The following is a 15,770-nucleotide window of genomic DNA, read 5'->3' as shown; positions in this document are numbered from 1 at the left end:
CGTATCTGAGAATTAAAAAAATAGAAGTCTTCAAAGGGGCTCCTCCGCCTCGTGACTCGCCGACTGTTTCTTTCGTTGCCAAGGGCGACGGCTTCCTTGGTAACCCGCGTCCAAGATGGCGCCGGCCAAAGCGTGCCCACTTCAAAGATGGGGGATAGCTCATTTCCGCCCTCATGAAGGTCCAGGCGGCGGAAATGGTGTTAAAAAATAACCCCACGCCAGCTTTCCTAGCTCTACGGACGTGGGTGTCTGAGTTAATCAGAAAAGAAGGCATCGCGGTATCCTCCATGCGGATACTGGAAAAAAAAACCCTCTCCTGAAAAGGCAGTGCCGAGCAAGCCACTTCCGGCTTCGCAAGAAGAACGTTCTCGCGTTTACAAAATGGCGTCCGCTGCCACTTCCGGTGGCTCCGTTGGAGCGTCTCGTGGCAGCGCCAAAATGGCTGTGCTCATAAATACGCGGACGCGAAAGTGTCTCAGAAAAAATAAATCGATTTCAGGCTGTTGGGAGCGAAAAGCCAGGCCGAGCCCCCCTTTTGTAGCCTTCAACTGTTTCCCCCGCCTTCCCTATTGTTCTTTTCAGAGGTCCGAAACTATCCGTACAAGATGGCGGCGCCCAGTATTCGCGACTCCTAACGGGGAGGGGGCGGCTTCCTGCGCTAACGAACCATTCCAAAATGGCGGCGCCCATCGTGCGCCTATGAAAAATGGCGGCTCCCGGCGTCGATTTCTCTCCGCCACAGTTGTGAAAGCAAACGCGTGCTTTCTTTTGCTCGTCAGAATGGCGGATTGCGCGATGAGGAAGCTGGGTATGGAGCTCTGGGATGCGGGGGTGGGGGGAGAGAGTTATTTGGTGGGAGATCGTATTGCAATTTGGTTTGGGCGAACGGGCGGAAATGGAGCTAGGGTTGCCAACCTCCAGGGACTGTCCGAAATGGAGGGCACCTCCGTGTCTATACCAATATGGCTAGGAAAACAGCACTGGAGATAAAGTGTGCAAGGGTAACAAAGTTCTTACATTGTGCTTAATTAACAATAACATACAAAAGTGGAATACATAAACACTAACACATCACAAATATATACAATATATACAATACATGTTTGATGCAGTCTCTGTGCAACAGAATAATGCAATTTTCTTGGTATATATTTGTAGATAATATCAATGCAAATGGTCCAAAAGGTACACATTCAAACAGTCCCCATAGTTCACTTATCTACTCTCAATAAGTGAACTATTGGGATTGTTTGAATTTTTACCTTTTGGACCATTTACATTGATATGAGCTACAAATGTATACCAAGAAAATTGCATTATTCTGTTACACAGAGACTGCATCAAACATGTATATATTGTATATATTTGTATTGTATATATTGTGTATATCTACTCTCAATAAGTGAACTATTTGGATTGTTTGAATGTGTACCTTTTGGACCATTTACATTGATATTAGCTACAAATATATACCAAGAAAATTGCATTATTCTGTTGCACAGAGACTGCATCAAACATGTATTGTATATATTTGTATTGTATATTGTATATATTGTGTATATCTACTCTCAATAAGTGAACTATTGGGATTGTTTGAATGTGTACCTTTTGGACCATTTACATTGATATTAGCTACAAATATATACCAAGAAAATTGCATTATTCTGTTGCACAGAGACTGCATCAAACATGTATTGTATATATTGGATATATCTACTCTCAATAAGTGAACTATTTCGATTGTTTGAATGTGTACCTTTTGGACCATTTACATTGATATTAGCTACAAATATATACCAAGAAAATTGGATTATTCTGTTGCACAGAGACTGCATCAAACATGTATTGTATATATTTGTATTGTATATTGTATATATTGTGTATATCTACTCTCAATAAGTGAACTATTGGGATTGTTTGAATGTGTACCTTTTGGACCATTTACATTGATATTAGCTACAAATATATACCAAGAAAATTGCATTATTCTGTTGCACAGAGACTGCATCAAACATGTATATATTTGTATATTGTATATATTGTGTATATCTACTCTCAATAAGTGAACTATTGGGATTGTTTGAATGTGTACCTTTTGGACCATTTACATTGATATTAGCTACAAATATATACCAAGAAAATTGCATTATTCTGTTACACAGAGACTGCATCAAACATGTATATATTTGTATATTGTATATATTGTGTATATCTACTCTCAATAAGTGAACTATTGGGATTGTTTGAATGTGTACCTTTTGGACCATTTACATTGATATTAGCTACAAATATATACCAAGAAAATTGCATTATTCTGTTGCACAGAGACTGCATCAAACATGTATTGTATATATTTGTATTGTATATTGCATGTATATATCTACTCTCAATAAGTGAACTACTGGGATTGTTTGAATGTATACCTTTTGGACCATTTACATTGATATTAGCTACAAATATATACCAAGAAAATTGCATTATTCTGTTGCACAGAGACTGCATCAAACATGTATTGTATATATTGTATATATTTGTGATGTGTTAGTGTTTATGTATTTCACTTTTGTATGTTATTGTTAATTAGGTACAATATAAGAACTGTTACCTTGTACACTTTATCTCCAGTGCTGTTTTCCTAACCTCCAGGTACTAACTGGGGATCTCCTGCTATCACAACTGATCTCCAGCCGATAGAGATCAGTTCCCCTGGAGAAAATGGCCACTCGGGCAGTTGGACTCTATGGCATTGAAGTCCCCTCCCTCCCCCGAACCCTGCCCTCCTCAGGCTCCGCCCCCAAAATCTCCAGGTATTTCCCAACCCAGAGTCGGCGACCCTAAATGGATCCGACGCTGCACCGTTAATAACAATCGTGACTGAAGCTGTAGCCATCCTGCCTGCTGTGTCGTTTTCCTGCCTTGGAAAACTGGGGTTTTGCAGTTTACCTAGCAGTGTGAAGCGAAGAAGCTATGAGGGCAACTGAAATAGTGCTCTAACATCTTTTGACCCTAAAATGAAGCATGTGCTTTACTGCTTTCCAGCAGATGTAATCCACTGAGTTTATGTGCCTAATGCATTTTTATCCCAGCCTTCATCCACGGAGCCATCCTGCTATCTCCTCCTCTGTTTTATCCTTAACCCAGAGAGGTAGATAAAGATGGGGGGGGGGGGAGACTGGCCCAAGGAGATTTGAACCTGGATCTCCAGGATCTTAGGCCATTTATGCATGGCTGTTTCCTCGCGGTCACCCCGCCGAGTACCTCGGGGCTTTGCCTTGATTACGCTTGCATTTTCCGACTGTCAGAGGTCACCTCCATCTCGCTGTGTGTTTTCACAAGTTTTGCCTGCGTTTTCTGGATGTGGGCTAAACGTTAATCCAGAAAACACGGGTAAAATGTGTGGGAAGAGTGAGGCAACCTCTGACAGTCGGAAAATGCACGCATAATCAAGGCAAGCCCCAAAGTAGTCGGCAGGTTGACCATGAGGAAACAGCCTTAGTCTACTTTACTTTAAATCTCGAAGGTGGCATAAGAACATAAGAAATGTCTTCCTGGATCAGACCCAGGCCCATCAAGTCCAGCAGTCTGTTCACACAGTGGCCAACCACGTGCCTCTAGGAAGCCCACAACAAGACGACTGCAGCAGCATTGTCCTGCCTGTGTTCCACAGCACCTCATATACTAGGCATGCTCCTCTGATCCTGAAGAGAATAGGGATGCATCATGACTAGTATCCATTCTGACTATTAGCCATGAATACCCCTCTCCTCCATGAACATATCCACTTCCCTCTTAAAGCATTCCAAGTTGACAACCATCCCCACATCCTGGGGCAGGGAGTTTCACAATTTAACTATGCTACCACAAATATTGTGTTATTTAACTGTGTTACCACAAATACTGTGTGGTGGTGGCCTTTGATTCACCTAGTATCTTAATGAGGATATGCCTGTTGTAAAATGTATACCATTTTTCACTGCCCAAATGATGAGCTTCCTGGCATCATTTTAAAGACGAGCTCAGCTGTGAAGTCCTTGAGTCAGTTTGGCCCTGTTGTGAAAATACGGGGTGGCAGCAGGCAAGCGAACAAATCTGGGCAAGATCAGATAGCTAGTTTCAAGGCGGAGTGAGGGTTTGAACCCTGGTCTGCCCAGTGCTAGGTCAACACTCTCACCGCTATGCCATACTGCCTCTTAATTATATGACAATTGCCTGTTGTTGTTTTTTCCTTGTCCTGCTTTTGCTCCGTAGGATCCCAGCTGGCAAAAGTTGCTTGGGTGTCTCGGAGCTTCCATTGCGGCACTGCGGACCAGGCTGGTAGGCCGTGGAGATTGAAGTGAGTGCGAGAAATGGAAGATACAAAGTTAGAACTGACCGGGGATCCTGGGAATGGCAGATAGGGAGGCTGTAAGTGAACTCAGGAGCAGTTGGACACTGTAGGGCAGGGTTGTCGAACTCATTTGTTACGAGGGCCGTATATGACATAAATATCACTCGGCCGGGCTGAGTCATGCCAGCCCAGATCGAGGGGGAGTATGGCTGGCTTGCAGGCTGGATAAGAGCTCTCAAGGGGCCAGATCCAGTCCCCAGGTTATATGTTTGACACCCCTGCTATAGGGGATTGTCCGGCGGCCACTGGCCAGGGGTGAAGGCAGGAAGGGGGTTCTGGAGGTAAGACTGAGCTGTGTCGTTTGAAATGCATGTGAAAACTTAGCTGGCATTGTTAGAGGACAAAGGTTCCCCGTAAGTGAATCTTCCTGTTCTGCATAATTGCTGCACCTTCATTCTAGCATTTGTACCTCCTTGTTCTCTTCCAGGCATGCTTTGCCTGAGAATGGTTCGCAGTACGGCCCCATGATAGACCTGCCTGATTGGTCGTTTGCTGGTAAGAAGTGTGTGGGAGTGCGCGTGGAGAGGTTGCCTGTATCCTTCTTCTGTAGTGGTTAATAGCGGTGGGCTCTGATCTGGAGACCCAGGTTTGATTCCCCACTCCTCCACATGAGCGGCGTACGCTAATCTAGTGAACTGAATTTGTTTCCTCGCTCCTACACATGAAGCCATCTGGGTGACCTTGGGCTAGTCACAGTTCTTAGAGCTCTCTCAGCCCCACCTACCTCACAGGGTGTCTGTTGTGGGGAGGGGAGAGGAAGGTGATTTGAGTCTTCCTTAAATGGTGGAGAAAGTCGGCATATACAAACCAACTCAGTACACGAAATCATTATCTCCTCACCCCCAATTGATTAATCTGGAACAAAACCACTGCTTCTCATGCAGAATGATTGCCATGGCTGGTTCCCACTTGGAGATTTCCATTGCCTCTACCCAGATCTGTGAATTTGTTTTTGTTTTTTTTATTCCTCGTTTCACAAAATTTGTTACTAGTTTCGTGAATAAATTACTGGTAAAACTGGGGAGTTTCAAAGCTGGAATAAAGTCTTTTCAAGAGAATGTCCTTCACAAGGGTGTATATTAGCACAGGGCTTCTCAACCGTGTTGAGCCTGTGAGCGCTTTGGGAAATGTTGAGGGAGGGTAATGGGTGCTGCCTCCAAATGGCTGTCCCTTGAGGGCGATTGCAAAATATTGGGAGGTTCTCAGCAAAGCGTCCTCTTATAACGTGGGCCCTCTATGCAGACCTCCTGGAGGAAGTACCGGCAATGAACTGGAGGAAAGAGGATTCGCTGTTTGCTTTGGGAAAGAGATGTTTCGGGAAAGAAGCAGTTGAGCACCATGTTGGAGATCTCTGGGTCTTTTATTTTACTCATTTTACAAAATTTATATCTCACCTGTCTGCCCTCAAAAGGGTCAACAAAGTGGCTAACTCATGTAAACATAAATAATAAAATCACATTTTAAAACCATTAAAACCACACACACACCCCAAAAAAATAGGTCATTCAAACAATTTAAAACTAGAGCTGAAAACACATACAAAGACATAAAAACAACAATTAAATCTATTAAAATTTGTGTTATAATCTGTCCCCCACATGTAACAGTTAAGCTACATGAAGTCTGCTCTTTCTCCTAATCAGATATTTCAGTTTAACTATTTTGGGGTTCTGGAAAGTTGTTGCGATATTTATACAGCACGTGAGATGAACATGGGCAACTTGTTGTTCTTGTTAAATATCATTTAAACCAAGAGGCTAAATGAGACTCATGTTGACCTTAGGCCCTCAGGAAACCTTCCCATTCAAAATGTTCCTGAAAACCCACACCCCTGCTTAAGTGAACTGAATTCCCTAGTGACAAACCCACAGGATCATGTGCAAGGGAAAGGTCAAAAGAGAGAAGCTCTGGTTATCTTCTGAAACTTTTCCCCTTCTTCCTAGATGGGCGCCTGGCCCCACCAATGAAAGGTTACCTTCGTCGGCAGGAAAAGAACAGAGAACTTGCAGTAAGTGGAGTCTCAGTTGTGCCCGGTAGGATTTAGGGTATTTTAAAGGCCCAAAAATTTGAGTGGGATGGGGGAGCCAGCGTGGCCTTTCTTATGTTCTTATGATTCGGACCAAAGCCGCTTTCCACAGCCTCTTGGGTGGGAGGGTGAAGCTTGAAACCTATTTCAGTGTGTGCCGCAGACAGGCATTCAGAGTATTTATTATGGGATGTAGGATTCCTCTGTGTGTTTCTGCTCTGCGGACAACATTTGGGGGGGGATGGACCTTCTCAGACACAGATAACCCTTCTCCTCATCTTCCCCTCACAGCGTCGTATAGCCATGATCTCTTCAGAGATGGACCACGGGCTTGAGAGGTGGGAGGCCAAGCAGAAGGAACAAGAGCAACAGGCTGAGGAAAAGCAACACAACAGACTCCAGCCGAAAGGAGGGATCCTTCCACCAGCCCCAAAATAAATATTAATATAAATACATATTTTTGTCCAAATTTGAGACTTCGTGCATAAGGCTTCTTGCTCAGAAAAGGGGGTGTATCAGATTCCCAACCTCATAAGAGCGGTGGAGCGGTGGACTCTGATCTGGAGAACTGGGTTTGATTCCCCACTCCTCCACATGAGCGGCGGAGGATAATCTGGTGAACTGGATTTGTTTCCCCACTCCTACACACGAAGCCAGCTGGGTGACCTTGCGCAAGTTACACTCTCAGCCCCACCTGCCTCTCAGAGTGTCTGTTGTGGGGAGGGGAAGGGAAGCGATTGTAAGCCAGTTTGATTCTCCCTTAAGTGGGAGAGAAAGTCGGCATATAAAAACCAACTCTTCTTCTTCCTTGCCCTGGCTTTCATTTTGCACACCTCTGTGTGTGGCAGCCATTTTGTACACTGGGTCTGAGGGATGGATGTAGCATCGTAAAGAAACGGGACAATAGGGAATGAGCAAAAGGGACAAGGATAGTTGCTTTGGCGAGTGCTTTTCTGTCGGCTTGTTGACTGAGGGACAGCACCGCAGTGTGGGAATTTCTACTTCTTCAAAAGAGACATATATCACTTTCCTGTCATACACTCAAAGCGATTTCCAGATATACAGGTAATGCCATAGACAACGGTTGTCAAGCCTAAGGGCCGTCCCCGGCCCCTTGAGAACTTTTACCCGACCTGCAATCCAGCGGAGGCAACCACACACACACACCCCACTCTTGATCTGGGCTGGCGAGGCATGGCCCGGCCCGACCGAGTGGCGTTTATGTCATATCTGGATCTCTTTAACAATGGAAGAAGAAGAAGAGTTGGTTTTTATATGCCGACTTTCTCTACCACTTAAGGGAGAATCAAACCAGCTTACAATCACCTTCCCCTCCCCACAACAGACACCCTGTGAGGATGGTGGGGCTGAGAGAGCTCTAACAGAGCTGTGACTTGCCCAAGGTCACCCAGCTGGCTTCGTGTATACGAGGGGAAACAAATCCGGTTCACCAGAATAGCTTCCGCTGCTCATGTGGAGGAGTGGGGAATCAAACCCGGTTCTCCAGATCAGATTCCACCCTGCCTTCGGCATTAAAACCCACAACAATACATTCAGACAACCAACGCAACATTCAAACAATTTCCACCAGCCCATTTAAATAATTCAGCCTTCTGTGTATTCCCCCTCTAAAGATTGTCAAAGATGACACTGCCTTTGCTTCTCTAAGAACCTGAGGGGCTAAGAGGGATTACCGGATGCTTAAGTCCTGGTTTCCCTTGTAGATGGAGACTTGAGATGTCTTATTAAGAAGAGTGGCCTTGGCTGCATGTATCAGGCAGAAGACGGTCCTGATGTCTTTTGTCCAGACTGGGGGTCATACCTAGCAGTGGTGGTTTTGCTGGCTGCGTCTGGAAGAGGTGGGGGGGTTACTCTTAGGGCCATCTCTGCCTGCCTGGGCACTTCCTTCTGTGGGCCCAGTAATGCTTGGCTAACCTATATAATTGGAAAGAAATAATCTATTACAGAGACTGGCGGTCTCAAAACAGATTGCCCAAAGAAAGCAGCCCCCCATAACAACTGCTACTGCTGAAGGAAGTGGGGGGATAGGGCAGAATCCTATCCCCATTTGCAGATGAAGTCAGCCTTGAGGGCAAATGTACAGCCATATGCTTGTGATCATAGAATCATAAGAGTTGGAAGGGACCCCGGGGTCATCTAGTCCAACCCCCTGTACAAATCAGGAATTTCACAAATACCTCCCCCACACACCCCCAGTGACCCCTGCTCCATGCCCAGAAGACGGCCAAGATGCCCTCCAGCTCATGAATCAGCACTGTTGACAGATGGCCATCTAGCCTCTGCAAAAACCTCCAGGGAAGGAGCACGTGCCACCTCCCGAGGAAGCCTGTTCCACTGAGGAACCCCTCTAACTGTGATGCTGGGCTTTGAATGTAGGGTCTGGAGGCTGTGCTGTATCAGCTGCCCGTTCTGGGCTTCAAGCCAGCCGGGATGCCTGTTTTCCGAGGCCCACATTCAGCCCAGGAACATGTGCGGCAACGGTGCCTCTGGGCTTGTGCAGAGTGTAGCCAGCAGCGCACGTGAGGGAGAAAAGAGGAACTCCTGTGGAAACAGAGGAAGCGTTTGCTAGGAAGGGCTTCCCTTCTCCAGCGCTGTAAGGATTCCAAGTGTCTTATTCTGTCCGTGGGCCGGAGGAGATTTGGGGGGGGGGGGGAGAGATGGGGGAGATTCCAGCCTGGCTGCTCCTTTGGAGGGTGGCTGCAGGCCAGGGTGGAAAGAATGCTGCCCTCCTTTTGGAAAACGGAGCTCTGCATTCTCCCCTTGTGCGGGTTCTCCCTTTTTCCTTGCAGTTCTTTTTGTTTCCATGCTCCCCTCCTCGGCCCTGTGGGAACCACGGCCTGCTGGAGGTGAGGTCTCAGCCCCATGAAGCAATGCGGCGAGAAAGCAAGGGTTGGCTGAGAAGGCCGAGGTGTCCAGTTCCTTCCTAGAGCCTCCGCCTGCTGAGCATGAAAACGTATCTCCCTTGTAAATGTGAAAGTGGGAGACCTTTATTCTTCTTCTGTAGATCAATGTAAAAAACGTGGCCAAATTGATTTATGCTAGTGATAAAGAGTTACACTCATTTTGATGCTCGGAGGACATGTTCTCCTCGTGCCCTGGATCTGTTATCTAAGGGTAATCTTCCTTCCTATGTGGATTCCTTCCTATATGGATTACTATATGGGGAGGGGCCGTGGCTCAGTGGTAGAGCATCTGCTTGGCATGCAGAAGGTCCCAGGTTCAATCCCCTGCAGCATCTCCAGTTAAAGGGACTAGGCAAGTAGTTGATGTGAAAGACCTCTGCCTGAGACCCTGGAGAGCCATGGAGTGGGGCCGTGGCTCAGTGGTAGAGCATCTGCTTGGCATGCAGAAGGTCCCAGGTTCAATCCCCTGCAGCATCTCCAGTTAAAGGGACTAGGCGAGTAGGTGATGTGAAAGACCCCTGCCGGAGACCCTGGAGAGCCATGGAGTGGGACCGTGGCTCAGTGGTAGAGCATCTGCTTGGCATGCAGAAGGTCCCAGGTTCAATCCCCTGCAGCATCTACACTTAAAGGGACTAGGCGAGTAGGTGATATGAAAGACCCCTGCCTATGAGACCCTGGAGAGCTGCTGCCGGTCTGAGTTAAACAATACTGACTTGGATGGACCAAAGGTCTGGTTCAGTATAAGGCAGCTTCATGTGTTCATGTGGATTCTCTGGTTAGTCCAAAGTTATGTAGAATATCCATTCAAGATTTAATTGCCCTTTTTCAATGGTTTTGCTGGGCCGTATGCTAAAGATCCCTTTTTCAGACCGCCTGTGTCCCTGCCCTCTTCAGTGAGTGGACTCCTTGGCACATATCCTTTTGCATTGTCCTTACATATACCAACTTAGGCTAAAAATGGATTATACCATGTTTTAACAACTGGTCCACATCTTCTCGAGCAACTTTGGAGCAAAAGGTTCAAGTACCTCTTAGAGGACTCTGACCCCCCGTGTACTTATTTTGTTGCTCGTTTTTTTTGGAGGCTGCAGAGAAGAGATGAAGGGAGGTGTTTTTAGAGATGGGTCTTATTTAAGTTGTATGGTTTTATTGTTCAAGACTTCAGTCTAAGAGCAGGGGGAAAGCAAGCAAGCTTGAAAACGATGCTTTTGTGGAAGAGTTACACCCTTTTTTGCCCCAGTGGCTTTTGAGCGAATTTGGTTGTGTTGAGTAGCTTGGTTAATACTGGTGGAGAGGGGAGAGACATCTGTAAGGTGGGCACCAGCTGAAAGCGGTTGGCATGATCTGCCTTCCTTCATCTCCTAAACTCAACGCCAGGCCTTGGCCCCTCCCTGGCCGAGGCGTGGACTTTCCTTGCGACTGTTCAGCTTTCGAATACAGGAACTTGGGAGTCCAAATTTGGGTCAGTGGCTCAGCCAGGGGTAGGAATATGGAAGAGGGGAATTGCTTTTCTCGGTTCCAAGGCCCTCCTCTTTCCACCCCGTGGCAGTACGCCGATCAATGGGCGGCTGATTTTACTGCTTTTTTGGGGTGGGGGTGGAGAGATGGGGACAAGAGTGTTGTGTTAGCTTATTCCGTTCCTCCACCACCACCCCGATCATCTCGACCTTGCTGATTCCAGCTGTGTTTTGAACACATCGCTCCCTCCCGCCCCACGATTGCTTCCAGATGTGGCAGCCACGAAAGCATTGATGAGATCAGACCCCGGGGTCTCTGCCAAGCGCACGGGACACACAGGGTAGCCAAAGTAGGGGGGGGAAGGGGGAGAGGGACTTGGTTTTGCTTGAGCTATGGGGCTCTGTTTGTGTTTTAAGGCCTGACTCCACACCCTCACCCCCCACCTTGCACATTTGGCCACCTTGCACATTTGGCCAAGGTGGGCGGGGGTCTGGCTGTAGCACCCCCCCTTGTTTGTATCCATCAAATTATTCCTGACTCAATTGAATTCGGGAGGGAGTTGTGGTTTCCCTGCCGTCACGTTGGCGGAGACAGGATACAGGGGCTGCGTCATGCCTTTATTATAGTACCTCGGGTATTTTTAATAATTCGTTTGTTTCAACCTTTTGCATCTTTTGTTTTCCTTGCAATGGTTTTTTTGGCTTTTTTTTTTTTAACTGTTTCCCAGGCCCTTTAGTAAGCCGTGGCTCTCGGTGGCCATAACTTGTGAAAAGATGTGCAGAGTATTGGACACTGCCCCACGTGAAAAGTCAGGCGATTCTCTCTACAGCAAGAGTTCTGTTATGAAATGACCTCCCCTTCCCACTTTTGATGCTTATCGTATATGGCATGTTTGCGGGGTTGCCAACCTCCAGGTAGCAGCTGGAGATCTCCTGCCATGACAACTGATCTCCAGCCGAGAGAGATCAGTTCCCCTGGAGAAAAAGGGCATTTTGGCAATTGGACTCTATGGCGTTGAAGCCCCTCCCCAAACCCCATCCTCCTCAGGCTCCACCCCAAAACCTCCGTCGGGTGGCGAAGAGGGATCCGGCAACCCTACTCATCAAAACATAACAAACCGCTGGAGTAATTTCCCAGAATTGTGGCCCTGATTTCAAAAGCAAATTTCTAGGAACCTTAAGTTTCCAAAATCGCATTAAGCAATAGCAAAGGTTATTTGCAAAAGAGGATCCCCATGCCAGAATTTGAAACAAATGCACAAGGGCATCTGGCATCCTTGATTTTGAACGGGACACAACAACAGAAGAGCAGGAGGCCGGAAACATTGCTTTCTTCCTTATGCAACTGATTCACAGCTGGAAGAGCCTCCCCTCTGGTGCTTTGTTTTCTGGTATTCACAGGGTGATTTTATCCAACCAGGGAGGACTGTCCTGTGTTTGTGGTAGTTCACGCGTAAGAAACCCCCCTCCTTAAAACTGGAAAACCCCGACCCTGAGATCAAGAGCACAATACAATTCAACACCAAAGTGTTTTATGACCTATGGCTGAGAGTAGCAACAGGTATAGCTCATCATAGCCGGCCTCCCTGCCCACCCTCTTCACATTTGCTGATTATTTTATTCCATAAATTTTGGTGGGGCCAGATTGCTGTTCTTTCCCCCAGTGTGTTAGAAATAAGCGCCGATCGATTTAATGTTTTTTTTACTGGCTCATTGTGAATTTTAGTAGTTAAGCTGTTATGTTCTATTGAAGTTTTATGTATCATGCTGACTTCTTTCAGGGACTGTTGGCCGCTCTGAGCCCAGTTACGGCTGGGAAGAGAGCGGGTTATTAATCTAATAAAATAATAATATTGTTATTTTTCACAGCTGAACCTTAGAGCCACCCGAGGGGCTATTTGTGATGTGATATAGTCACCGACCACTTCAGACTGCAGATACAGGCGCTTCAAACAAGCAATCCACACCACGTGCATTCTGGCAATTGCACACCACGTGCAAGTGGTACAGGCAGGCCCCGGAGAGAACTGAACCACATGTCTTCCTAAGAGTTTGCTTTAGCTCTCTATTTCACCAGGAAGGGAGCATTTATAAAAATAAGTGTGGTTAGCGAGGTGATATCTCCTCATAACAGCAATCTTGGTCGCCACTAAGTTGAATCCCATCTGTCCCTGAACCAGGTGCATGAGTTTAGGGGACCTGCAGTTGACAGGAGTTTAATTTTGCACATGCACAAAATCTATTTCAATTGCCTTATTCTCAGCTTCCGTTCTTGAGAACTAGCATAGTGAAACAGGCAAGGGGAGGGGCTGTGGCTCAGTGGTAGAGCATCTGCTTGACATGCAGAAGGTCCCAGGTTCAATCCCCAGCATCTCCAGTTAAAGGGACTAGGCAGGTAGATGATGTGAAAGACCCCTGCCTGAGACCATGGAGAGCCGCTGCTGGTCTGAGTAGACAATACTGACTTGGATGGACCAAAGGTCTGGTTCAGTAGAAGGCAGCTTCAGGTGTTCAAGAGGCTGACATGAGGAGGGGAGTGGACATGTTCATGGAGGAAAGGGGTATTCATGGCTACTAGTTAAAATGAATACTGGTAATGATGCATACCTATTCTCTCCAGGATCAGAGGAGCAAGCCTATTATATTAGGTGCTGTGGAACGCAAGCAGGACAATGCTGCTGTGGTTGTCTTGTTTGGGGGCTTCCTAGAGGTACCTGGTTGGCCACTGTGTGAACAGACTGCTGGACTTGATGGGCCTTGGTCTGATCCAGCAGGGCTTTTCTTATGACTACAATGAAGCCGTTTGAAGCCAATTACCACCATGAGGGTTAATATGTGGCCACAGTGCCAACCACTGGCAATATAGTGATGCTGATATTGACCTGCCTTGCAGCGCGGTTGTAAGAGTTACTGAGATAATGCACGTGAGATGCTCCGAACTCTCTAAAGTGCCATAAAGTTCTCTACCCAAAAGCAAAATAAATCACACTTTAAAACAAACTACTACTAAAAAGGGGGGGAAATTCCAGCATTTATTTTTTTAAAAAAATTCTCTGGTGATTCTTTTTAATAACAAAATAGTTCTCAACAATTTGTGTAAGGAGGGGGAAAGGAAAACAAATCTTGAAAAACTCCCAGAATTTTGATTCCATTTCCACCCAGAAATGGGGTTTTTATTGCTAAATGTTAAAGGAATAACAGAATTTAATAGCCTGTAGGCTCCCAGCAATGTATGTATAGACCCCTCCCAAAGAATGGGTATTTATTATTAATAGGAAAATAATAACAATAATAATAATAAAAGTGAAACATAAACAATATTAAAAACCCACCCGCAAAACACAAATGTATCGTTAAACGCAGTTTAATTCCGTTTGGAGACCATTTGAATACCCACCCTAGCACCACCCCTCCCGCCCAGCTAAAAATGGTCCGCACAGGGGAGAGAGTTTAAACCCCCTATTCCCGGCCTGCAGGATTTTGGGGTTCAGGTCTAACCCCTATTCTATTTTTTCCCTTCCTGTTAATGCACTATTTTTTATTTTTTTTAAAAAGGCATTTCTATAGAATAATTAAAAATTACATATTCGACGGAAAAACAAACAAACGTGATTTCCCCTAGGAAAGGAGGATAAGGCAGTGAGGCAGTTCTTTGGTGCAACACCATTTTTCCCTTTTCTTTTTCCCCTTTGCAAATTGCAATCCCCTTTTTTTAACTTTGTAGACTCCAAAACAGGTTAGAAGTGACGATTGTAAACTTTATGCAAGTATAATCAGGTGTCGGAGTAAACGCTTAATGTGAAGTTACGTGAACTGTGCTGCCAAAATCTGAACCCAACGACCACCGCCCATCCCAATTCCGCTATCTGTAACTACCTACTCCTCCCGTCAACCAAAACAATTCTTCCTCCCTTTGCTCCGAGGTGTCCCATCCCGTTGCATGCAGGGTACCAAGGGGCCAGCTGTGTTGTGCGGAAATGCTTGTTCTACCACCCCCCACTCCACATCTGGCTGGCCCTTTAAGATGTCCCCTCCTCAAGAAGGATGGTCGCTTAGGCCACACTCCACATTTTAGACTCCACCCATTGTGTTCCACCAATAGTCTACTCTTCTGCTCCTTACTGGGTAATCTACATCTGCGTTTCTATTGGTCAGCCATTGCCCCTCCCTCCTTTTCAAGCCAAGCCCAATGGAATGATAATAGTTCCTTCTGGAATGCTTCATTAGCCCCCCATCCCTCCCCCACTGGAATGCTTTACTTCCTTTTGTCATCAATGTAGCTCCGCCCACTATCATGCAAAGAAATTGTTAATTGCTGTCCTCATAGGTGCCCATCCTTGGCTCATTTATTCAATGAGTCAATGAAGAGCATCCTTCCTAATGGCCCTAATTTATTCCCCTCCAGAAAGGAAAGGACAAATAAGAGAATTCTGGGGAGGGGAGTGGAGATATGACCAGATGTTTCAGGCAGATGGTTACCGGGACAATTAACCCCTGATCCCACCAGGGGCGAGACGGAAACTTTGTGGGAATTTGCCATGTCAGCTTACTCCAATATACCGGTTGAAGGGTTCAAAGTGAAGTCTTTTCTTGCGCGGTCAAGGGATGCCCCAGAGCGAAAGGCTACAGCGGGACTGGAAGAACGAAAACCATCACAGAGGTCCTCTTTGGCCTTACGTTAAGGAGCATGCTCAGCACACCCATTGCGTGGAGATTTGGGGGGCGGGATGCGAAAATAGGAGGGCGAGAAGCGGAGGAGGGGGACGGAAGGAGAAGGAGGAGGGAAGCAGATCTGGAAGGAAAAGATGGCGGGGGGAGTAGCAGACAGGATTAGCGAGAGAAAGTAGCATGGAAAGATGGAGAAAGCAGGCGGGGAAGGGTGGAGGAAGGAAGGAGGCAGGCGGTGGCAGGGAAATGCAGAGTCGGTGGCGACGAGAAGAGATCCAAAGATGGGGTGCAGGGAGGGGAGGTTTGCG

At 46.5% G+C, this 15,770-nt stretch overlaps 1 protein-coding gene across 1 annotated transcript; it reads left to right on the top strand.

The window, feature by feature from the left end:
* Positions 1-777: 777 nt before the first annotated feature.
* MRPL52 (mitochondrial ribosomal protein L52) lies at positions 778-6,851 on the top strand. The gene is made up of 5 exons (XM_056863945.1): positions 778-808; positions 4,249-4,333; positions 4,815-4,882; positions 6,331-6,395; positions 6,705-6,851. The coding sequence occupies exons 1-5, from the start codon at positions 781-783 to the stop codon at positions 6,849-6,851; spliced, it is 393 nt and encodes a 130-aa protein (XP_056719923.1). The 5' UTR covers positions 778-780.
* Positions 6,852-15,770: the final 8,919 nt, after the last annotated feature.

This window comes from Euleptes europaea, chromosome 18, assembly GCF_029931775.1.
Source record: "Euleptes europaea isolate rEulEur1 chromosome 18, rEulEur1.hap1, whole genome shotgun sequence".
Lineage (NCBI taxonomy): Eukaryota > Metazoa > Chordata > Lepidosauria > Squamata > Sphaerodactylidae > Euleptes > Euleptes europaea.
The sequence above is the reverse complement of the archived record's forward strand: the minus strand, read 5'-3'. Positions and strand labels throughout refer to the sequence as shown.